Genomic DNA, 23384 nt, shown 5'->3' with positions numbered 1-23384 from the left:
ATAAATCAAAAGACTGTCTAATTTATCTGAAATCAAAAGACAAGACTGACACCGTGCTGTCAAACGGGCCCTTAAATTTTTTTTTTTTTTTTTTTTTTTTTTCTGTAACCAAGCAAGAGAACAATTTGCTCTGTTGTTTTTTCCTCTCTCACATACCAAAGGGAGCCTAAAATCAACATAAACCCATACCTGTTTTTCTAGAAAACTATGCTTTCACAAATAAATAGTAATAGCGTTTCCATTCCTTATAAGTTGGTGCAATCTACACACAACTGAGAGAGAGAGAGATTCACAATAGCTCATCTTTATCATCAGATAAAATTAAACAATAATTTTGATTTCTTATACTGCCGTGTATATAGAGTAAAGTTATAAATACAAGAGATTGGACTTCCACCTGCTAAGATTGTCCACATCTCCAAGTACAAGTACACTAACAAAAAAATTGAGGGCAATTTATACACAACTACTCAAACGAATGAGAGTAGTTGTTATTCTATTATGGATTCAATAACCCATGTCTCTAGAGAACAAATGAACGATTCCGCTTAAAGTAAACAGTTGATGCTACCTGGTCAACCCTCTCGTGCCCTGAGAAATGGCAAGTTTCCGGCAATGATGTACAAAGGAGTGGCACTAATAATTTTCTCTTGGAAGTTCCCTTCGCGAATCCACAAAGGCAGCAGCATCACAAAGTTGTGAGAACCCCTGATTTGTTCGAACAAAGACAAGAACAGTCTGGTTGAATCAACTCCCTCTTTACAAGACGTTTATCACGATTGATCATCAGTTTGACAAGGGGGAGCTTGAATGAGACTTGGCGCCAGATTTCGTTCACTGTTCCATTTGGATCCTCGTACTCAAAATATCGCTTCACCTGAATTAAATAATTGGAATTGCACATACAGATTTTAGAATCAGCAAATTTTCTTCTTCCACAATGCACGATATAGAATGAAGTGATATAAATAAAGAAAGCAGTTGACATGGAACTTTGAAAATAATGCGCATAACAAGCTAGGTTTCAAATATTTTCTTGACAGATAAAAGTTATCACGTAAAAGCAACAAAGGGATGTAACCCAAGTAGACACTAGAAACACGCAAGAAAGACCAAATTATGCAAAAACTACAAATTTATTTCTCCCAAAAAAAAAAAAGGAATGGAAAAAAAATGTACATATAGAAAAGACTAGACAAAAACAGAAGATCCCCTGTTAAATACAAGAGCTAACATAGCATGTGTAGGCATCAACACAGGCATAATGGCGGCTTTACTTGCCTTACTTGCCACAAATGTATGTAACTTTTCTGCTCATCTGCCTCCCTTTAATGTAAGACCTCAGTACCTGAACTAGGAATAACCAATTGAATTTGAATTTTAGGGAAAGGAGGCCCCTCTCAAAATCTTGTGTAATGGGATTGGACCCCAAACTACCCTTTTGTCCACCCATGTCAGTATCCCCGCCAAACTATCAAAGTATAAAGCACAAAGTATGGCAAAGGAATCATCAATCACACTTACCAAAGCGAAAATCCTGAATTGCCTCCCCTCATCCTGGCACAATTTGCAACCAAGGCCTCCTTGTAAACTACAGTCCCAAATTATTTTGCAAACTTGAGCTTTTGAGGGTTTCCCCACATCAATATGGTTGGGCCAAAATCTCACCCTTAGAATACTTCCGACAACAACTTTTTTTTGATAAGTGAATACTCCCCATGAGATGGTTCGCATGTCTGGAGAATCCTTTCACATACTTCTCCACAGCCTACTCTATAAAACATACAAACTTCATCAGATAGAAAATCAGTCCTCCCTTTGAAAAATTCGTGATGTGCCAGCCGAATTTCAAAGTACTCAAATCAACTCAAAAACTGAAAAAACCCCAACTGCTAAGGGATACAAGAATCCTATTTTTCCATTCCGCACTATTTAAGGCTATAGCATCAGTCAATCCACATGTTGTCATATCTTTTCTTATTCATACCACCCACGTTAATTTTTGTCTCTCCCTTTTCCTTTAACATTCTAAGTGGTGCACTTTGTGGTCTTCTTTTCACAAGTACAAAACATCTTAATTGATTTTCTCTCATTTTATCTCCAATTGATGCTACTTTGACTTATCTCAAGAATGTGTTCACTTCAGATTCTATCATTCTTGTTTTTCTATACACTCATCTAAACATTTGCATTTCCGCCACAATTTATGCCATGTGTTATTTCTTTTTGCCCAAAATTATGTCCCATAAACAACGGTTGTCTAATAGTTGTTTTAAAGAACTCTTCTTTCAATCTAATAGGGATGTGCCCACATTAATATACTAGACAGACTCCTCCATTTAATTCATCCTGCTCTATAATTAACCTCATCTCCAGTTTCTCCTTCACTATGAATAATTGAGTCTAAATAAAAGAAAGACTTTTGGTATCTCTTGATCCCCAATCTTCACTGCATCCCTATCTGTATTTCTAAATTTACTAAAGTTAAACTCCATATTTTTATTTTTGTTCCTGCATATCTTAAACCTTTTTAATTCCAGACCTTCCCGCTAAACCTCCACTTTAACATTTGCTCTCTAGTCTCATCAATTAATTCAATGTCATTAGAAAATAATATATATATATAGTGGAATTGCAGTTTGAATGTGTCTTATCAGTTCATCCATAACTAAAGCAAAAAGATATGGGCTTGAAGCTCATCCTTGATATAAGTCTCAAATAATTGGGAATTTACTTGTTTTCCCAAATACATTCTAACTATAGTGGCACATCTATCAAACATGTCCTTTATTGTGTCAATATATCTCTTTGTAACTCCTTTCTTTTCTAGGACCTCCATATTGGATCTCCAAGTACTTTATGATAGGCCTTTTCTAACTCAACGTCAGAGTCCATTCAAACCCACCAGCGTGATTAATAAGCCAAGCTCAAGCTAATTTAATTGCTCATCAACTTTTCACAGCAAGCTTGAGCATTCATTACTCAACTAGGAAAGCTGAGCAGGCTTATGAGCAGAGAGAGGGGTACCATAGATGGTTTACATACAGCTAGCATTACGGGGTATCCAATTTTTTGTAGGGCTCTGTAGGCTGCTAGGCTGACAATTTCCCATCAGTGTGGACTGTAAGTTGTAACCAACATATGCCTATAAAGTTGAAAATAATTTATGATAACAGTATTTTAAAATGCTTATATTGCCGCTTCATGGTCTACCCTCTGAATTTATTTTGTCGAGTACAAAAAAGCCTTATTTGGCTTTGAAATGCTTAATACTGAGCTGAGTTGTTCGCAATCGGCTCAAACTTTCATACACAATTTAATACACAGAGGCCACAGCCTTTAAAGGTGTATAAAAGGCGTGAAAAATAAGTATATAAGGTTCAAAACCTTACATTTAAGGCGTATGTAAAAAAGAATCCTATTTTTCCATTCCATCCTATTTAAGGTCATAACCTCAATCAATCTACATGTTATCATATCCGTCCTTACCAACTCTACCCACATTAACTTTGGTATTACCCTTAATATGGACTGTCACTTTTCCTAACTGGCGCATTTAAATAAGTATATAAGGTTCAAAACCTTACATTTAAGGTGTATGTAAGAAAGAATCCTATGTTTCCATTCCATCCTATTTAAGGTCATAACCTCAATCAATCTACATGTTATCATATCCTTCCTTACCAACTCTACCCACATTAACTTTGGTATTACCCTTAATATGGACTATGTCACTTTTCCTAACTGGCGCATTTAAAGGTCTTCTTTGCAGATGTCCAAGCCATCCTAACTGATTTTCCCTCATTTTATCTCTAATTTGTGTTATTCCAACCATATCACGAATGTGATCATTTCTAATTATATCCTACTGCGCATTCATCTCAACATTCACATTTCTGTTACACACTTTATGCATATGTTGTTTCCTAACGGCCCAACATTCTATGCTACAAAGTATGGCTTGTCGTTCAAACACTATATTTATTGTCCATTGGTGTTGCATGTGTAAGCGGGCTGAGGAGTCAGTTAACCCATCTTCTTCTTCATTGCCCTAGGGCTAGGGATGGTTGGGATTTGCTTTATGCTATCTTTGAGATCCAATGGGGGTCATGCCTGAGTCTGCGGTGAGCTTAATGGATGCTTGGGGTGGTTGTCGGGTGAGGCATCAAGTCAGAGATGTGTGGAGAACAGCCCCTCCATGCTTGTGGTGGGCTTTTTGGAAGGAGAGGAACAAGAGACCCTTGGATGGGGTGAGTCTCCATGGGGTGTGTTAAGATACTCTGATCTTAGTCCTCTATTTTTTTTTTGGGTGCAGGATTCCAAGTGTAAATCTACGGAGATTCTTTCGTCTTTTGTGGATAGCTTGAAGCTATAATGTTTGTGCAGTTGTTTCGGGCTGCATCCCCCTTTTGGGTGCCCTTCGAAGAATACTTACTTATCAAAAAATATATATATTTGAAAGTAAAGTAATATTTGGGGTATAATGTTCAAGGTATCAAAAACCTCGAATGTGAAGAAAATGAAAGAAAATAAGTTATTTTATACCTCCTCCCTTTTCTTACTAAAACTATACAGAGAGCTTTTATTCAAATTTCACTTTGTTCTTTTTTTATTTTGACATAAATTTGATTATAAACCTAGTGACTACCCTATGCTAATTAGTTGTGTGAATTCACAACTGCATGATAGCAGATTATGCTGAGTTTGCAGTGGGATGAGTGAAAGCTCAAGTTCTTAGATCTTGTCACTATGCCCACCTGAAAAATTTTGGTAACTCTCTTTATAAGTTTAAATCAAGGTTAGCTAAAGACAGAGCTGATGTCTTGAATAAACAAGGAGCTGTGCTATATTATATTACCTTTTAGAGGGCACCTTTATCCATGTGATAGAAATCTTTTCGTATAGCTCTGTTTATCCATTATATTCGTATTTAATAAAACTCTAGTAGTTCTGTTTTAAAAAATTAGTAGTAACTTGGCTATATAAGGTGTTGGTGAGTGTTATAAGAAGTAGAGACAGAGCTGTACAACTTCAATTATACTTTATAACAAAGAAAGACCTAGCAGCAGCAGAAAACCAATACAAATAAAAATACGAGATGAGGTGAGTCTTATCATGAGTACCTAAAAAATCAATAAGAAAATAAAAAGGGTAAGGTTCTATAATCAAAATTATATATACTAACTAATCTATGCAAGAAAACATAACAAGAATCAGCAATCAACAGAGGACTTGCCTAAAAATAATTTTTATGGCCCTTTTACTTAATTTAAAGGTGATGATAGTAGCTATGTGAAGACTTGACTGTTGCCAAAAGTCAGTATGCATGAGAAAGCATAATGTCATATGCAGAGAATGGGTGAATGGTTCTTGTTGTGTGCGCAACAATCAATCAACCAATTCATAGATATCAAAATTATGTGAATTGAACTGTGCATTTCAAACTAAATACATAGCATGCAATATGAAAGTAAAATAAGCAATCAAACATAAAAACACAGCAATTTATGTGGAAAACCTCAACGAGAAGAAATCACAGGATCCTACAACAGGCAGAAGCAATCCACTCAGCAAGGTAATACAACCTATGTAGCAAGTTCTGAACTCATTGAACTACCTAATGCATATTGTCCTAACTCATGCCAAATCGAACTCTGACTGTGATGTCCCACGTCGCAAGCGTGGTGGGGTGGGGGAGGAGGTTGCAGGCACTTTTATATGTGAACACCTCCTAAATGCGTAGATGCATTCTGAAAACCGCGAGTATGGAGAGTGTGCAAAGCGGACAAAAATTATACAGTGGAGTAGGGTGCAATAGATGGTATCAGAGCCAATTTCCCCTGGAAATAGGGGAGCATGCACAAGCCCATGAGGGTCACGCCAGGGAGAACTCTAGGTCCCAAGAGGGGGGTGATTGTGACATCCCACATCGCCTTGGGGGGAGCAGTTGTTGGGACTTATATGTGTGGATACCTCCTAACTGTATAGATGTGTTTTGAAAACCGTGAGCATGAAGAGTGTGCAAAGCGAACAATATCTACACAACGAGGTAAGTCGCGACACTGCCACTATCGATCAAGGAACTTGATGCAATCCATTCCTCCAGTTGAGATTGAACCTCACTGCTAGCAATTCGTCCGTGTTGTTGTGTGTGATAACCTCAATTGAATGTTATAGAAAATTCTCAAGGTTTCTCATATAGAAAACCTATGAACTCCCTAAAATGTTTCCAAAACTGATTTGAAGTCGTTCTTTGGAGCCGTACATGTCTTCTAACCCCATGACACAAATAAATATATTAAATCCTAAAAGAACTAGGGTCTTTCTACTGGGTTCTTATTTAGTGTTAGAATGTTGGGTCATTATGTAATTACCCATAGTATTTAGGATTATTGTGTAATATTGTGTAATTAGGGTATAACCCTTGTTCTTTATATAAGCCTCATTTTGGGGCTGAAATAAAGATACAGAATACATATTCCTCTCTCTCTCTCATGAATCTGAACATGGTATCAGAGCTATATGGATTCATGGGTGTGGGAAACGACAGTTGTGTTGCCCTTATATGAGATTGGCATCGCGATCGGAATCGCGAGTGTGTTGTTGGTGTCTTTGCCGGAAGTTCTTGTCGCCAGCAGGTTAAGAACATCACTCGTCGCAGTCAGATCTACAGCCTACTTCGTCGCAGTCAGGTCTGAAGCCCCTTTGGTCGCTCGTGTTGTTGCCGTGTTGGTCGTCAGCAAGCTCGCCGACATCCACCGTTGTTATTTGCAGAGGTGAAGCTTCATCGATTCGTCTTTTCTCTTGGTCGGAAGTTACGGAGGTTCTGATTTGGTGTGGTGTCGCTGATTATTGCCGTCACCGCTGCGTGCTTGCCGGAGTCTGTCGGTGGGGTTGTGAAGAAGAACAGCCATGTTTGGCTACGCGGCTATGCTATTCCAACCCTAGTTTTCTAAAATCGGGATAACAGAGACCTGGTTTTGATCCGACCCGGTTGCCTAGATCCGACCCGATTGCCGATTTTGCAATTTTTTTTTTTTCCCAGGTTCATTTTTTTTACCTTCTCCATGGCTCCCAGTTCAGACCTGTTATCTTCTACCTCCTTCAATCCTCCCATGACTTCAGTCAAGCTTAATGGCAAAAATTAAATTTTATGTTCCAAGTCAGTGGCCATTTTCCTGAAAGCCAAAGGCTTTGGCGCTCATTTGGTTAAGGATAAACCCAAAAGCAGTGATGCTGATTTCAGTTCATGGGAACAAAGGGATGCTCAGATCATCTCCTTAATGCTGAATTGTATTGAACCTCGTATTAGCTCCAACTTGTTATATCTAGACACTGCCAAGGAGATATGGACCCGACTCCAACAGTTATATTCCGGTGCTGGTAATATAACCAAAATTTATGAGGCGTGTAGACAATTTTTTGACCTCCAGCAAGGGACTCGAAGTTTAGAAGAATACATCTCACGGGCAATGGGACTTTGTGAAGAAATGAATATGTATCAACCCATCACCTCTAATGTGAAAAGCATGCAACAGCAACGTGAGGATTTTAATGTTGTTCGGGTTCTCACAGGATTGTCACAAGAGTATGAACCTGTTCGTGCCCAGATTTTGGGTAGCCCTGCACTTCCATCTCTACCTGATATGTTATCCAGACTCCAGCGTGCCACTTTATCTAGTGGCGCTTCAGAGGGTGCTTCAAGTTGTGTCACTGCTCCTCCTAGTAGTGAACGTTCTGCCTTAGTTGTGAACCAGGGTGGTTTTCAGTCTTCTCGTGGCGGTGGTGGTCGTTTTACTCGTGGCCGTGGTCGAGGAAAAGGCAGAGACTCAAAACTTTGCTCTCACTGCAGTCTTACTAATCACACTGTCAATTACTATTGGGATCTTCATGGGAAACCGCCACCTTCTTCCTATGCACATCAAGTGACTTCTCATGATGGGGATTCTTCTCTCTCTACCAGACCCACTGCTTCACATGTGGCTGTTGAGACTGCTATGGTCAAGATTCCCCGCGATGAGTATGCTCAGTTTCTGTCTCACCAACGGCCTTCCACCTCATCTTCCATGGGGTCCTTGGCCCAATCAGGTAATGCCCCTGCATGTCTTTTGTCCTCTAGTTAGAGTCCCTGGATTCTTGACTCTTGCGCATCCGATCGCATGACTGGTAGTTCTCATCTCTTATCTGATTTTCAGTCTGTTCCTTCCTCTCAAAGTGTTACTCTTGCTAATGGATCATCAACTAAAGTTTTGGTTTGGGAACTATTCATCTTACCTCTTCTATGTCCCTTTCTTATGTGTTATATGTTCCTCAATTCCCTTTTAATTTGTTGTCCATTAGGAAAATTACTAAATCTCTTAACTATTTCGTTACATTTTATCCCACATGTTGTCTTTTTCAGGATCTCAAGACGAAGAAGAGGATTGGTACGGGACATGAAGTAGGTGGCTTGTATTACTTCGATCTTGCACCATCTCCCACGGCTCTTCAATCATCTTTGTCTTCTTTCCAGTGGCACTGTCGTCTCGGCCACCCATCATTATCAGTTCTGCAGCGTCAAGTCCCCGGTCTTAGTCATGTTGAGTCCATGTCTTGTGAAACATGTCAGCTTAGTAAGCATTGTTGTGTATCTTTAAAACCAAGAGCTAATAATCGTGTTGCTAGTCCTTTTCAATTAGGTCATTCAGATGTATGGGGACCAATAAAACATATTTCTATTCATGGATTTAGTTATTTTGTGACTTTTGTGGATGATCATTCTCGGATGACTTGGTTGTTTTTAATGAAAAATCGTTCTGAGTTGTTTTCTATTTTCCAAATATTTCGCAAAGAAATAAAAACTCAATTTGGGTGTTCCATTAAAATTTTACGTTCTGACAATGCCAAAGAATATTTCTCGGACCCTTTTGTGACTTATTTTCATGCTAAAGGCATCATTCATCAATCCTCTTGTACTTATACTCCGCAACAAAATGGATTAGCTGAACGTAAAAATCGTCATCTCCTGGAAGTCTGTCGTGCCCTTTTATTTCATATGCATGTTCCCAAACGATTTTGGAGTGATGCTGTTCTTACGGCATGTCATCTTATTAATCGAATACCCTCGTCCGTGTTAAAAGGTAAATCTCCTAATTCTGTTCTATTTCCTGACTCCGTATCGTTTAATCTGGCTCCGGTGGTCTTTGGTTGTGTGTGTTATGTCCATAACCTTGGACCCAGTCTTGATAAACCCGACCCTCGTGCCACTAAGTGTGTTTTTCTTGGGTATTCTCGCACTCAAAAGGGCCATCGTTGTTACAGTCCTCATTTTCAACGCTATTTCACTAGTGCTGATGTAACATTTTCTAAGTCTCTCCCATATTTTTCTGATTCTACTACTCCTCTCGATATTACTTCTGCGCCGCCTATGCCAGCGGTTCCATCTCAGTTTCCTGCTTCCGCACCTCCTCACTCTGTTGTTCCATTGCAAGTTTATACTCGACGACCTCGACCTCCTACTTCACTCCCTCCATCTCCTTCAGACTCTTCGGATCCGACGCCTTTACCTGATGATTTGCCTATTGCTCTCTGTAAAGGTATTCGGTCATGTGTTACTGCACATCCCATTTCTAACTTTGTCTCCTACCGTCATATTTCATCCTCTTTATCTTGTTTTTTATCCAAAGTATCTGCTACTTCTGTTTCCAAGACTTTGCAGGATGCTCTCTTTGATTTGGGTTGGCGACAAGCCATGGTGGATGAAATGGATGCCCTTCATCGTAATGGAACATAGGATCTTGTTTCCTTACCTCCGGGCTCCAAAACGGTTGGTTGTAAGTGGGTCTACACAGTCAAATACCTTTATTATGGGTCTATTGAGCGGTTGAAGGCTCGTCTAGTGGCAAAGGGGTACACTCAGACTTATGGTGTTGATTATGATGAGACTTTTTCCCCTGTTGCTAAGATTTCTTCTATTCGGGTTCTGATTTCCATTGCTGCCAATTGTAACTGGCCGTTGCTTCAATTGGATGTCAAAAATGCCTTCTTACATGGTGACTTGGTTGAAGAAGTTTATATGGAGCAACCACCTGGGTTTGTTGCTTAGGAGGAGTATCGTCACACTATTTGTCGCCTTAAAAAGGCTCTGTATGGATTAAAACAATCTCCACGGGCTTGGTTTGGAAAATTCTCTGAGGCGGCATTAGAATTTGGTCTTACCAGATGCCAGACCAATCATTCGGTATTTCATCTGCGCACTAAAGCTGGCTTCATTTTTCTTGTGGTGTATGTAGATGATATTGTGATCACAGGTGATAATTCTGCAGACATTGCTAAGTTGAAGTTGTTTCTACAAAATCGATTCCACACTAAAGACTTGGGTAAACTTAGGTACTTCTTGGGTATTGAAGTTGCTAGATCCAAGGAAGGTATAAGTTTATCTCAACGAAAATATGTGTTGGACTTGCTAGAAGAAACGGGTATGTTAGGTGGTTGTCCGGTTGATGCTCCTATGGATTCAAATACAAAACTTGTGTCTGATGAGGGTGATCTATTTAATGACCCGGGCAGATTTCGTCGCCTTGTTGGGAAATTAACTTATCTCACTATCACTCGACCTGATATTTCATATGCAGTTAGTGTTGCAAGTCAGTTCATGGGAGCTCCTAGAATGCCACATTGGATTGCTGTTCTTCGGATTATCCAATATCTCAAGCAAGCTCTAGGTTTTGGGTTACTATACATCAAATGGTCATCTCAGGGAGGAAGGTTTTACAGATGCTGACTGGACTGGTTCTCCTTCAGATAGGAGATCCACTACAGGCTACTGTACATTTGTAGGAGGAAATCTTGTTACGTGGAAAAGTAAAAAGCAAACGATGGTAGCTCGATCTAGTGCTGAAGCTGAGTACAGGGCAATGGCCCATACCACTAATGAGTTGACATGGATACAATATTTTCTAATAGAACTTGGGTTGATAATTGAAGCTCCTACTCCATTGTTCTGTGATAACCAAGCAGCTGTTCATATTACATCGAATCCTGTGTTTCATGAGAGGACCAAACATATTGAGGTTGATTGTCACTTTATTCGGGAAAAAATATTAAGTGGGAGCATCTCTACTCCATTTGTGAAGTCTGAAGATCAACTAGCTGATATGTTTACCAAAGCACCGTGTCATAACCGGTTAAGGACTATCTATTCAAAGGGGATTATTTGATATATATTCTCCAGCTTGAGGGGGAGTGTTAGAATGTTGGGTCATTATGTAATTAACCATAGTATTTAGGATTATTGTGTAATTAGGGTATAACCCTTGTTCTTTATATAAGCCTCATTTTGAGGCTGAAGGAAAGATACAGAATACATATTCCTCTCTCTCTCTCTCTCTCTCTCTCATGAATCTGAACATTTAGAAACCCTAAATTTTGTTGTTTGTTGTGTCATGAATCAATCCATGGCTTGATCCTTCACCTCTGTTCCATTATCGGCTGATGGATCAATCATTGGGACGGTTAATCGTGCTTTGTGGAGAATGCCTTGGTTGATATGCCGATCAATCCATCTTGTTCAGCAATTGTAGAGACTATATGTTCCAATTTTCTAAGTAATTCTAAAACACAACGAATCATTAAAATCCTCCTAGACGAAGAATATGATACCAATGCATAAGGCGCAACCCTAAAATGGTTAATAATCCATTTTTGAAAGCTGGCTCTAGCCATTTTACGTCAACATCAAAGCTTTCTTCCTCGTGTTCTTTAGCTTAATAGTCAATGTCAATTTAGATCAAATGTGCGACTCCAATTGACCAATTCAACTACAACAAAAACAATGAACACAGTCTTTTTCTAACTTCTTGGGGTTGACTATATGAATACTATTATTCAATTCCACTTCATAGCCTCAGTAAAACCACATGTTACCATATCCTTCTTTACTAACTCTATCCACATTAACTCTCATCTTTTCCTTCCCCTAGCATTATCCTCAATACCCTACATGCTGCACATTAAGGCCCAAAAAGTCTAGAAGGACTTCTCTTCCTTCTCTTGTACTGGCTTCTTACATTTTTCTTCATGATACATTATCCTGCTTCTTACATTTACAGAGATTTTGCTGCTCTTCAATCTACACCGATTTTGTAACATTTTCTTTCCTAGAGAAGAGCTTTCCTTTCAAATGGAATACTTCGTGTATTAACTCCGGGTGTGTGAGCTTCAAAGTTGTAAAACTAGCTTGCAAAAGACATCATTGTAATCCTTCTGCTCACTTTGGCAGAGGGGGAATCTCTAATTGTATTCATCAGAAGATAGAAAGTTCTATAACAAATATCCTAAATATTGCATCCTCAACGATTCTTCTACTTTCTTTCAATCTTTTAGGTGGTTGTTGACATTATATGTGTGCGCGCGAGATCAAATGTAATTAAATAAGAAGATTTATATGTGCCTATATCACATAATTATAGTGTGTATTTGTGTGTGTGTGTGTGTGTGTGTGTGTGTGTAATAAATTGATAGGTATATAAAGAAATAAAATCATATGCGTAATAAATTGATAGGTATATAATGAAAAAAAGGCATTGTGTAATTACCTTTTTCAGCTCTTGTTGGAACTCCAGAATCCTCTCCGTGCTTACTGCCCTAAGCAATTTAACTAAGTATCCTGATTTTATAGCTGAGTTGGTATCGACAAAAATTGCAATTTTTCTGTAATCTATGACATCTTCAAAAGGCAACTCAATAAAGTCACTGATTATAACTGGTACACACAAGCTCACAATAGCATCAAAGAGTCGACAAGCTGATGGAGTATCACCAGCAGGATGTAAACAGAACTTTGATGAATGCATCCCTTGTGAAGCCACACGGCGACTCTCTCTGGACTGTGCACCATGTTTTATAATAACATCTTTTTCATTCTCAAGTAGTTGAAAGAGCAAGTCACGAATTTTCCCACCCTACAATTTACAATAATTATCAGCTGATATATATGCTTGCAAATTCACAAACACAATCATAACGCCGTCATACACAAACTTAAAAGGGGAGGAAAAGGTGGGAGAGGGAGAACACAATGTAATAACCAGAGCCACATGCATTACACAGCATCGAAAGCATAAATTAGTATAAACATTAGGCAATATCAATTGTCTGCCTACCAAAGCAAGGCAAACGACTCATTTAAAACGAGAAGGTAAAAGAATACATCCATGCATGACTATCAAGAAGGTTTCTGTACATGGAACCATCATTTATAAGAAGGTTTCTGTATACGGAACCATCATCTTTGTGTTTTCTGGCTATTACTCAAGGCATGACTTATCAAGGATGGATATAATATATTGTGTTCGAGAGTTCGAGCAGCCAATTTATATGCACTCCCCGTCTAGTTGCACTCAGCTGCACCTTTAGATGAGGTTGGGCATGCCCTTATTGGCAGGAAACTGGAGTTCTGATAAGCAAATCCTTTTGTACTGGGTCAAGTGGGTTTCAAGATCCATAAGCTAACAGAGTTTAGTGTTTGGCATATGGAAGGAGAGCTCTTGTACTGCTTTGCTTATTTCCTATTCCCATTGGGTTGTGAGGATTTTGTGGTGGGAATTACTTATTTTCCTTTGTTGTTGGGATTAATGGTTGGGTGTATTAAGCCTTGTGGGATCTTTAGTTTTTCGGTAACAAATCCAATCCACTTACCTATAGAACATAAATATTACCTAGAGAACATAAATAAATAAAAGAACATACCAAAAACAAATAAACAGAGAGTTATTGTAAGTTGTAGCATATATGTATTGTTATAGACTAAAAATTGAAATAGGAATATCTGTGGAGAATTGACTGGAAATACCCATCAGGATATTAGTAGTTTAGGTAATAGAATAGGATCACAGGATTTATTGCATCAAGTATAAACATTCTTGGTCCAATTGAGTACTAACATTATTTAATCTGACTTCTTTTAAAAGGGACTTCCCCCTTGATCCGAGTCAGATCTGCTGACTCGCTACTAAGTTGATTGCTAAATGCAATAAACCTTGCACAAAGATGGACATTGATCAAATCTGACCTTGAGCTGATGTGTTGCCCCTATTGTGGTCAAATTTGATTGTCACTTTGATAGCAAAAACCAGTAGGTGATATTTGAGGTGTGACTGAGCTTAACACTTCAGATTCTACTCAAGATTCTGTTATGAAATCGAGAGCAATAAACCAAAGTTTGAACACTTCTTAGTCCTTCCGCGTGTAGCTGCGGATAGAAGCTTTTGGAGATCCACAAGATCTCTTAATTCCTGTAGCCAATAAATAAACAATAGATCTATTAATTCCTGTAGCCAATAAATAAATAATATTGGACAGGCGCAGGCGCATCATTTTTTTCTTCGAGTACTGTGTACACACTGTCATGTCATATTCCAATAAACAAGAAAATCTTACTCCATTACTTTAGTCCCAGAAGTAAAGAAAGATGAGTCAAATGTATAATTGCTTCTAGCCTATTATTTGATCAATGTGAATGTCAAAAAGTAAAAGCTAAGCTTTACGAAATGGTTATTAGACCAAATGTGCATTATAGGACAAAATGCTGGATGGTTATTCGGTACAAAATGGAGATGGGATGCTAAGATGGACGTGTGGTAACACAACAAAACACAGTTACAAATGATGGCATTCATGAACCAGCTAAAGTAGCACTCACTAACAAAATTACTAGAAATATACTAAAATGGTACTAATAATTGCACCCGTGAGGAAGAAGAACATAATCCAGATTCTCATAATCCAACCAAAGTTACAAAACAAAATTTTGCACTTTACTTAAACTGAGCACCCTCCTTGAGGATAAGTTCAATCATCCTTAAAAATGCCTACTTTTAGTACTCTGCGGATTATTTTCCTTTCATGGCAGCTAATTTAAAGATTATTGAATGGTTTATGAAATTATAAAATCTTACAACAAAAACCAAAAAAAAAAAATAGTCACCTCTTTTCGGTACCGGTTGCCCATGAAGAACAACAGCGACTTCCGACTCTCGACATCAACGTCGCCGTCGAAGGTTCTGATCCGATGCGAATACGGCAAAATCACATCTTTCACCAGCGAGGCCTGGTCATGCCCCAACCTCCCGAAATCCGAAACAAGCAACACCCCATTCTTCACCTGATCAACAACTTTATACAGTGCATTCGGATCCTGACATATGAAGACATGGTCCCAACCATTGTTCCTCTTCCAATACTCCTTCTCCTCCAACCATTTGATCAACCCCTCCTGCATCTCCTCGTCACTGTACACCGGCGGGTCCACAACCACACCAGGCCGAATCGGGTTCACCACCAAGCTCAACGACGAAAAGAACGGCACATAGAACAAGTCCGCCTCTTCAGGGTCCAAAACCCTGGTCACTGACGACCCAGTCCGGTCCGGCCGGATCAAATCGGCAAACAAGTACCACTCCGCAGGGTGCTGATTCCCCGGGTACTTCAGCTCCGACACGTCGTCCACCGGTGACTTCAGACCTCCACGAGCCATCGAGTAGCTCTCGATGACCCCGTAGGTGAATTGTCTGGGTAGATCGTACATGTAGACCTTGACGGGCAGTGAATTTCCTGGAGAATTGACAAGATTTTCTCGGGAACCGAACAGGAGGTTGGTTTCAAGCTTTGAAGGGCTGGGGAAGAGGATTGTGTTGAAGAATGCGTAGCAGCCTAAGAGTATAATCACCGTGGCTAGGGTTTGTTTGACGATTGATTTGCGTGATCCCATCTTGGAAGTTAGGGTTAGCGTTTTGACATATGGGGAAGAAGGAGGAGAGTGGTGTGAGTTGACTCTGGTTTTGGATCGATGGTACTTCATGATCGTCGATGGTGTCGGTGACGCATGGTGATAACGTGCGCAGAGGGAGCACAGTTACAACGTTGGCCGGAGTTTGGAGTTTAAAAGGGAGAGTTTATGTTGGGATTTAAATATTTAAAATTTTTGTTTTATAGGGGGCTATGTACAATTATGAATGTTATTAATGGTGTTTATTGGTTGAAGAGGAATAGAAGGTGTGACATTTTTATGAAATTTAATTCTCTCATTGTCATTCTCGATGATAAAGCTATTTTTTAAAAAAAGGTCAGTATTAGTAACGTAACAATAGATGATGTTGGATTCAATAATAATAATAATAATATATATATATATATATATATATATATATATCAACTACGAAGACACATAACAACCTTGTTATTCACATATTCATAAATAACTTTTAAAAAAAAATTTATGACGCACTCTATTTTTCTTCAATTGTACTCCATTTACGTTTTTCTTTTAAAATAAATGACAATAATGTTTTTAAATTCATTAATGTATCATCTCTTAATTTATAATGTCATAACTACCTTTTATACAACTTTAACTTTTTTTAACTTCTTTACTATTTTTTTCTTTTTTTTTGTTTTTTTTCGGATGTCCTCTCAAAAAAAAAATTTATTATATAACAATAATTTTATTTTTTTATAGTTAAAATAGATAATTTATTCAACAAAGTTAACTTTTATTTCATTAAAAGAGGTAACTTTTTTTTTTGGGTAATTTTTTTATGGGTTGGGTCAAGGGGATCTTGACAAAAGATATACTTTCTACAATAAATATATTTTTTTTGGGATTTTTCTTCATGTCAAAAGAGAGAGTTTTTTTTTAATGGTTACTTTTATTCAATATATATATATATATATTCAAAAAAAAATTTGGTCGTATCAAAAAGACCTAAAATATTAAATATTAGAGATAAGGAGAGAAAATTTGAAAGGACAGTTGTGTTATTTAAAAAATTATCATTATTTATTTATACAGTTAAGGTTAGAATTGTCATTTCATTAAAGATTGTAGTGCAAACCATAAAAAGTGGTATGTGAATATCACCTCCCTTTATATATTTTTGACGATAATGTATATGGTAACAATAATTTATTTCTATTCCTTCACTTCAAAAGAAAATAATAATAGTAATAATAAATTTTTTTTATTGGTTTATTATATTATTATATTATTTTGTGCATGCCTAACATGCTCCATTAAACCCATTTTAAAAAGGTAATTGAAGTATTTGATTTTATAAAAAAATATTAAATTATTATTTTTCAAATGTTTGAATTGCATATACAGTATTATTGACTATCCCAATTGCAGTTGCATATGCTGAAAAAAGTTTTTCAAAGTTAAAATTGGTCAAATCTTACCTACAGTCGACAATGTCATAAGAGAGATTGAATGAATTGGCTATGATATCCATTGAAAAAGATATGTTGAAGAAACTTTATTAGAACACTTTAATTGATAATTTTACGGCTTAAAATGTAAGACGAATACATTTATGTCAATATGATGTTAAATTTTGATTTTTGTGACTAAGTTGTGTTGAATATTTCTTGTAATTTTTTAATATTTTACCTTGATATGAAGTTAAATTTTGATTTTTGCGTCTAAGTTGTTTTGAAATATTTATTTATTTATTTATTTATTTATTATTATTATTATTATTATTATTTATGTAAACTGGATTGTGCTTTTTATAAAGTATCAAGACCGGATTTTGTTTTGTGTATTTTTTACATTAATATATTTTATGTGTTTATCATCTCATTTTAAAGAAAATTACGCACTTTTATAAATTTTTTGAACTGTGTTAAACTTCTTAGAAGGACCTTGTATTTGAAAGATCACCCAAGAATTTTGAAAATCTTAGACCGGCCCTGTCTGAAATACTTACATCTGGTAGAAAATTTTAGAGAGAGAAAGAGATAGACATGAAAGAAATATCTATTTGTTTAACTTGTCTATAGGAAGAGTGGTTAAAGCAACTTTAAAACTATATAACGGGTCATACCGCGAAACACTCCACTCATGACAAATGATATTAGAGTAGGCCCAAACTTTGATTTACTGTCATGTCAAGTGCCGACACGGAGATATTTGGGTCCTCGGTGTTAGGTAGACGGGTAGATAAAGTGGACCATCTGCAACAAGGACGTTACAGGTTTAGATGGCGAAGAATGTCATGAATTCTTTTTTCATGTTGGATCCGAATGAAGAGGATCTTGAGCATATGTGGTTGAGTGTTAGCACCATCTAATAACTTAAATTTTGGGTCGAACTGCGGAGAACCCACCCGTGATATATAAAAGAGGTTGGTGTAACTATGGCAAATTTTTAGTGTAATTTACTTAACTATTTTTTGGTGCCTACAATGTTTGGTTTAAGAAAAGTGAGGAGTTCACGTGGTGTTTGTCTAAAAAGGAGTGGGGGAGTTATGTGTGATAAGTACGCAAAACTGATGGTGGTTCGTCGCTACACCACAAGCTCAGAGAGTGTGCATTAAGGCAAGGGCCAAGTTTTACATTTATAAAAGCCACTACTACCTTCACTAAAAACATAGTTAGGGTGAGTAGGGATCGTCTCAAGGGATTGGAGTCATACTAGCTTGTAGAATCACAATTAGGGTTAGTAGGTCGAGTGATCAAACAAATAGTTGGTTGGTTGATTAAACTAAAGAACAAATTAAATTAAATAATTGAATGTAATAAAGAGTAAGTAAGAGAGAGAGAGAGATATTGGGGTTTAGAGGTCACCACCAAGCAATACTTTTCTACTCCCTTAACAAGTGACTAATGAGGGAAATGTGTGTTACAATATTGATGTGTGTGTGTGTTTGGTTGATTCAATTAGCAAGGGTGACCAATTAAGTATATATTGTCTAAGCAACATGTGAAAAGCACAATATATCTAACAATTAAGTATATATTGTCTAAATAACATGTGAAAAGTACAATATATCTAGCAAGTCATTAATCATTTCATTAAGCTCACAAGCCAAATACACCACAAGGTTAGAGACATATGTTACTTGCATTCAAAAGTATGGAACATCAAACAATAAATATGGATTGTCCTCCTGTCTAACAACTATGCTACCACTACACTACAATTAAGCTAATGGCATGAAATTAAACTAATTAAGCTAAGGGAGATGCACAATCCATTAAGAAATGAGCATGAACCATCTAAAAAATTACAAGAGCATTCCATTAAGTACTATGTTTTGACAATCTCTAAATCTATGGCATTAATACGCATAAAGATGCATCAATAACACAAGAAATAGAGACAAACACATGAACATCTATTTTGGCATACATAGACGTATGGATAGAATGAAATGATCAATTAGAAGCATTAAACCACATAAATCATTGAATAAACAAGATCTATATATATAAAAGTGTCAAAACATGTATTACAACACTAATCCCTCAATAATACACAAAATCAAGATGTAGAAAGCATACTTGGGGCTAACTTTAGCCTCAAGAGGATGTCTAGCCACTCATGGTAGTGCTTCTCCAACCCTCAAGGGCTAATCCATGGTAGAGATTTGCTCCTTGGTTGATGAAGAGTCTACAATGGTGTCTCTAGCCTCCTCCTCCTCTAAGCTTGCTCTCCAAGAGTTCTTACAAGGTATGAGATGATATGATGTAAAAGTAATCCTCATCCTTATATAGGTAGGTCAAAATGACATACAAAATGAGCTGGGGTCGTGCACAAAACATTCCCCAATGATTGGATAAAGGACAACTTTTTGTGAGCTGGAGATTTAACTTTTTCGCACTGGAGGAAGTTCGATTGATTGAACCTTGGATTTGGATCGATCGAACATGGCTGAGATCTATCGAACTGAAGTTGGATTGATCCTCAATGGCGGCGCTTTTTGGATAAAGACAAATCTGAGATATTTTGAAGATATTTTTGGGAAAAGGACAAAAGTGGTTTGTAGGGTGGTACAATTAGATAAGATCAATCATTTGGAAAAGGACAAGGCAGTTCGATCGATCGAAGAATGACGTTGGATCGATCGAACTTTTGAGATCTCTGAAAATGTCATTATGGCTCTGATCCATCTTGAAGTACTGAGATCGATCATGTTGGATCGATCGAACTTTGATCTGAGATCGATCGAAGATGTTGATTTCCACTTTTTTCTTCCTTTTGCTTCCACTTGGCTCATTTCTTTGATTCATCCCAGAATTGCTTCATTTCTGCTCTTATTTGGCTGAGTTAGCTTATTTTCGGGATAAGTGCCTGAAAATAGAAATAATACGAAATCAATCTAAAATGGTAAAGTAAGATAGATGAAGGTACTAGAATGCCTAAGTTTAAGGGGTTTAAATACACATTTTTCAGCACTCATCAAAAACCTATTATTTCATACACCAAAATATGCTTTTAATTAGACTTTTACATTATTTAAATATTCTTATATGCTTATTTTATGTTTTGTAGGTATTAATTTATGAAGGAGAAGAAAAGAAAAACAAAAGTCAGCTATATTGTGTATATGTGTATGCACGTGAAGAAGAGAAATGAGGAGAGAGAAAGAAGAAAAGAAAAGAAAAAAAGAATAAAGAGTCAGCAAGGGTAGGCAGGAAGAAAAGGAAATGGTCAGTGAAATAAGTAGTAAGAAGGTGGCGTGAAGAAATGAAGAAGAAATATGGGCAAATCCATCATCACAGCCTACAAGTGGGTTACTTCATTTGGCAATAAATTGCATACTTGAGAGAGAGAGAGAGGGAGGAAGTTTTTAGATAGTTTTTAGTTGTCATTGTAGTTTTTTTCTTTGTGTAATTTTTATTCAAGCTTTTCTCATTTAATGTAAAATGTTTTCTTAAAGTTTTTCTTCTTATTTAATTTAATGCAAGTTAGTTTTATTTACATGTTTCTTTTATTATTGGTTCTCACTTACCTATTTGATGGTTTTGTAGTAATAATTTTATTTCAATCATTTGTGACAAATTCCAAAATCAATGTTTTAAAATCTTTTTTCCAGAAACAAAAACTCACTTGAATGCGTGGTTCGACTCTACTGACCATTAGATATTTTTTTAATTAAATAGTTGTAAGCATTTTATTCTAAAATGGAGTATATTTGACAACGACAAGTCAATAAATAATGGCGCCATTGCCGCTTCAAAGTTGAGTTTTTTTATTTTTGACACATCTTTCTTCAATTTTGTATCTATTTTCTATTTGGTATTTTTGGGGTCAGTTTATTTTATTTTTTGTATTTCGTTTTGATCCTCCACTGGAAGAGTAAGCCTTGCTCACTGTTTCACTAAGGTTCTTTCGTTACTCTCTTCGCATTCATCAGTGTTCGTTTTATGTATATAAAGTGAGCATCTGTCATTGTCACCAAAAAAAAAAAAAAAAATTTGCTCTGGTACATACTACCATTTCAATTGTTTTTTTTTTTTTTTTTTGGTTGCTTTTGTTAAACCTTTACTATATATATATATATATATATATATAATTCAAAAATAAACCCATTTGCAGTCAAACCAACCATCTTCACCCATCGCTGCTCAGATCAGCCACGACTGAGCCCTGAACCGCCCTCATCTGAACCGCCCGTCACCGGTGCAGCCCATAGTCGGTTTTGTCTTGCCGGCCGCCATTCCTCCCACGGCCGAAGCCTTCTTCTCACGACCAGACCCGTGCTCTCCGCAACCGTCCTTGCCACCATGCTCGCCGGACAGATCATCCTCCGTCCGTGATCCACCGACCGGCTTCATCCGCTGTAGTCGCCATAGTGCATCGCCCCCTGTATCTTCTTCATTTAGGAGATACCTATATTAATATATATGTATAATATATAATATAATATATCTTATATTATATATATAAGATATATTATATATTAAAGGCCCATATCTCTTTGTTTGGCTACAAGTGTAGCACTGTCCTAGTTCAGGACCTGGACAAGAATCTAAACTGGTTCTGTTGTAAACCAGTTTCACAAAAAAAAACAAAAAATTTGCCGATTCGTATTGGGGACTCATTTTGGAGCATTCAAAGCTTGAATATTCTCATTGAAGCGCACGTGGAACAAACGACAAATAATAGCTTTGTCTTCCAAGTAAGTACCTCAAATTTTTAAACTGCGAATCTTCCATTAGCAGTTTAATTTTTTTTTTTAGATTAGAAAAAAATAGTTTTTTAGGTGATTAACTTTTGCATTCGAATTTTAGGATAGAATAACTTACACGTAACCTTAGGTTCACACTTTCTCTTATTTTATTTTGTTTTTGTATTTCTTTTTCTTGAAAAAAAAAAAATCACACACTCACTCCCTTTTTATTTTTATTTTATTGATTGTCTAATTTGTGGATCTTTTAATTAGCATTTGCATAAGGTACTTAAGGGCAAAACCCAAACAAGATACGGTCAGAATTTCATCACCCGTTTTCCGTGGCCCATAAATCATTAAATCCTTACATTTGTCAAACCCGAGCCAAATTTAATTTAATTTAAAATCAAGTAGACGTTGGCCATAGAATTTTTCACATAACTTGTAGGAGGACATAATTAATTTTTTGTCACTCCAGTGAGTACCTTCCAACTCGACAATGTCTAAGGAAAGTTTTGTCTAAGGGTGTGAGTGCATCGTCATTAAGCAGGCCTCGTCCTCCCCACACTTCCTGGAAACTTCCCTGGTTGTCTTGTTGGCAGACCTTAGCCTCTAATTATTCTAGAAGAGAGTAGGAACTTTTTCATAAGAACTTTAATTACTTTAGAAAAAAATCATCATCCTCGAATTTAAGCTCAAGATTAAAAAGTGAAAAATATTTGTGTGGTGTGTGTGCACTCCAGTGTCTAGCCTATTTTTAGGATCTAATTCTCTAGGACTTTCCTTTAAAAAAAAGAAAAAAAAAAAATCGTATGCTTTTTGGTGTCCGTTTTGTATGCCCAACTAATTAAGAGTTAACAAACGATTAATCCGTTGTTCCAGTGATCCTTCAATCTTTGCTTTGGAGAAATCATCCTTACTTTATTCCAAATCCAATTATTCTCCAATGGATCCACCATTTGCACCACCAGTTCCACCACTTGTTCCACTAGTTCCACGTAGGGATGGCAATTTCCTCCAACCCACTGGGTTTTCGCCCCGCTCCACTCCTAATGGGAGGGATTTGGTAACTCCATAAATGGGTTTGAGGCGGATATGGTAAAAGAATTGAAAACCCAAAACGGGTTTGGGGCGAGGACGGATTTAGTGATGCCCCCAACCCGCCCCCGCCCCCGCCCCCGCCCCCGCCCCGACCCCGATTATATATAAATTATATATTTAAGTGTTCATTAATATATTTTGACTAAATATTCACTAGAATCACTACTTACTAAAATTTCATAATTGTGCACGTGATTCAATTTTCAAGAATCAATCAAGGATTCAAGATCTTAGTATTCTATCACAGGTCCAGGAATTAATTCAGCAGTTTAAACTTTACTGCAATTAAACGGAGTATGCGGGGCAAAATTGGTATTTTATCTACCGGAGTTGGGGCGGTGATCGGTTGGT

The 23384-nt window shown here is 37.1% G+C and overlaps 1 protein-coding gene across 1 annotated transcript; it reads right to left on the bottom strand.

Annotated features, from left to right (window-relative positions):
• Positions 1-304: 304 nt before the first annotated feature.
• LOC132303908 (probable arabinosyltransferase ARAD1) lies at positions 305-15968 on the bottom strand. Its single transcript, XM_059801370.1, has 3 exons — positions 14966-15968; positions 12576-12941; positions 305-877 (listed from the first exon to the last, which is right to left on the bottom strand). Exons 1-3 carry the CDS (start codon positions 15836-15838, stop codon positions 689-691), a joined length of 1428 nt encoding a protein of 475 aa, XP_059657353.1. The 5' UTR covers positions 15839-15968; the 3' UTR covers positions 305-688.
• Positions 15969-23384: the final 7416 nt, after the last annotated feature.

Source organism: Cornus florida, unplaced genomic scaffold (genome assembly GCF_030987335.1).
Source record: "Cornus florida cultivar Cherokee Brave unplaced genomic scaffold, ASM3098733v1 CherokeeBrave_3.0.0_Hap2_Chr01, whole genome shotgun sequence".
In the NCBI taxonomy this organism is placed as follows: Eukaryota; Viridiplantae; Streptophyta; class Magnoliopsida; order Cornales; family Cornaceae; genus Cornus; species Cornus florida.
This window is presented reverse-complemented; position numbering and strand designations above follow the sequence as displayed.

Bases quoted from the DNA above. Each gene is read 5' to 3' on its own strand.
- LOC132303908 (XM_059801370.1), bottom strand. From the start codon at position 15,838: ATGAAGTACCATCGATCCAAAACCAGAGTCAACTCACACCACTCTCCT. The intron at 12,942-14,965 runs GTGACTATTTTT...TGTAAATTGTAG, and splicing joins GCAACCGGTACCGAAAAGAG to GGTGGGAAAATTCGTGACTT. The intron at 878-12,575 runs GTAATTACACAA...TATTTAATTCAG, and splicing joins TCCAACAAGAGCTGAAAAAG to GTGAAGCGATATTTTGAGTA.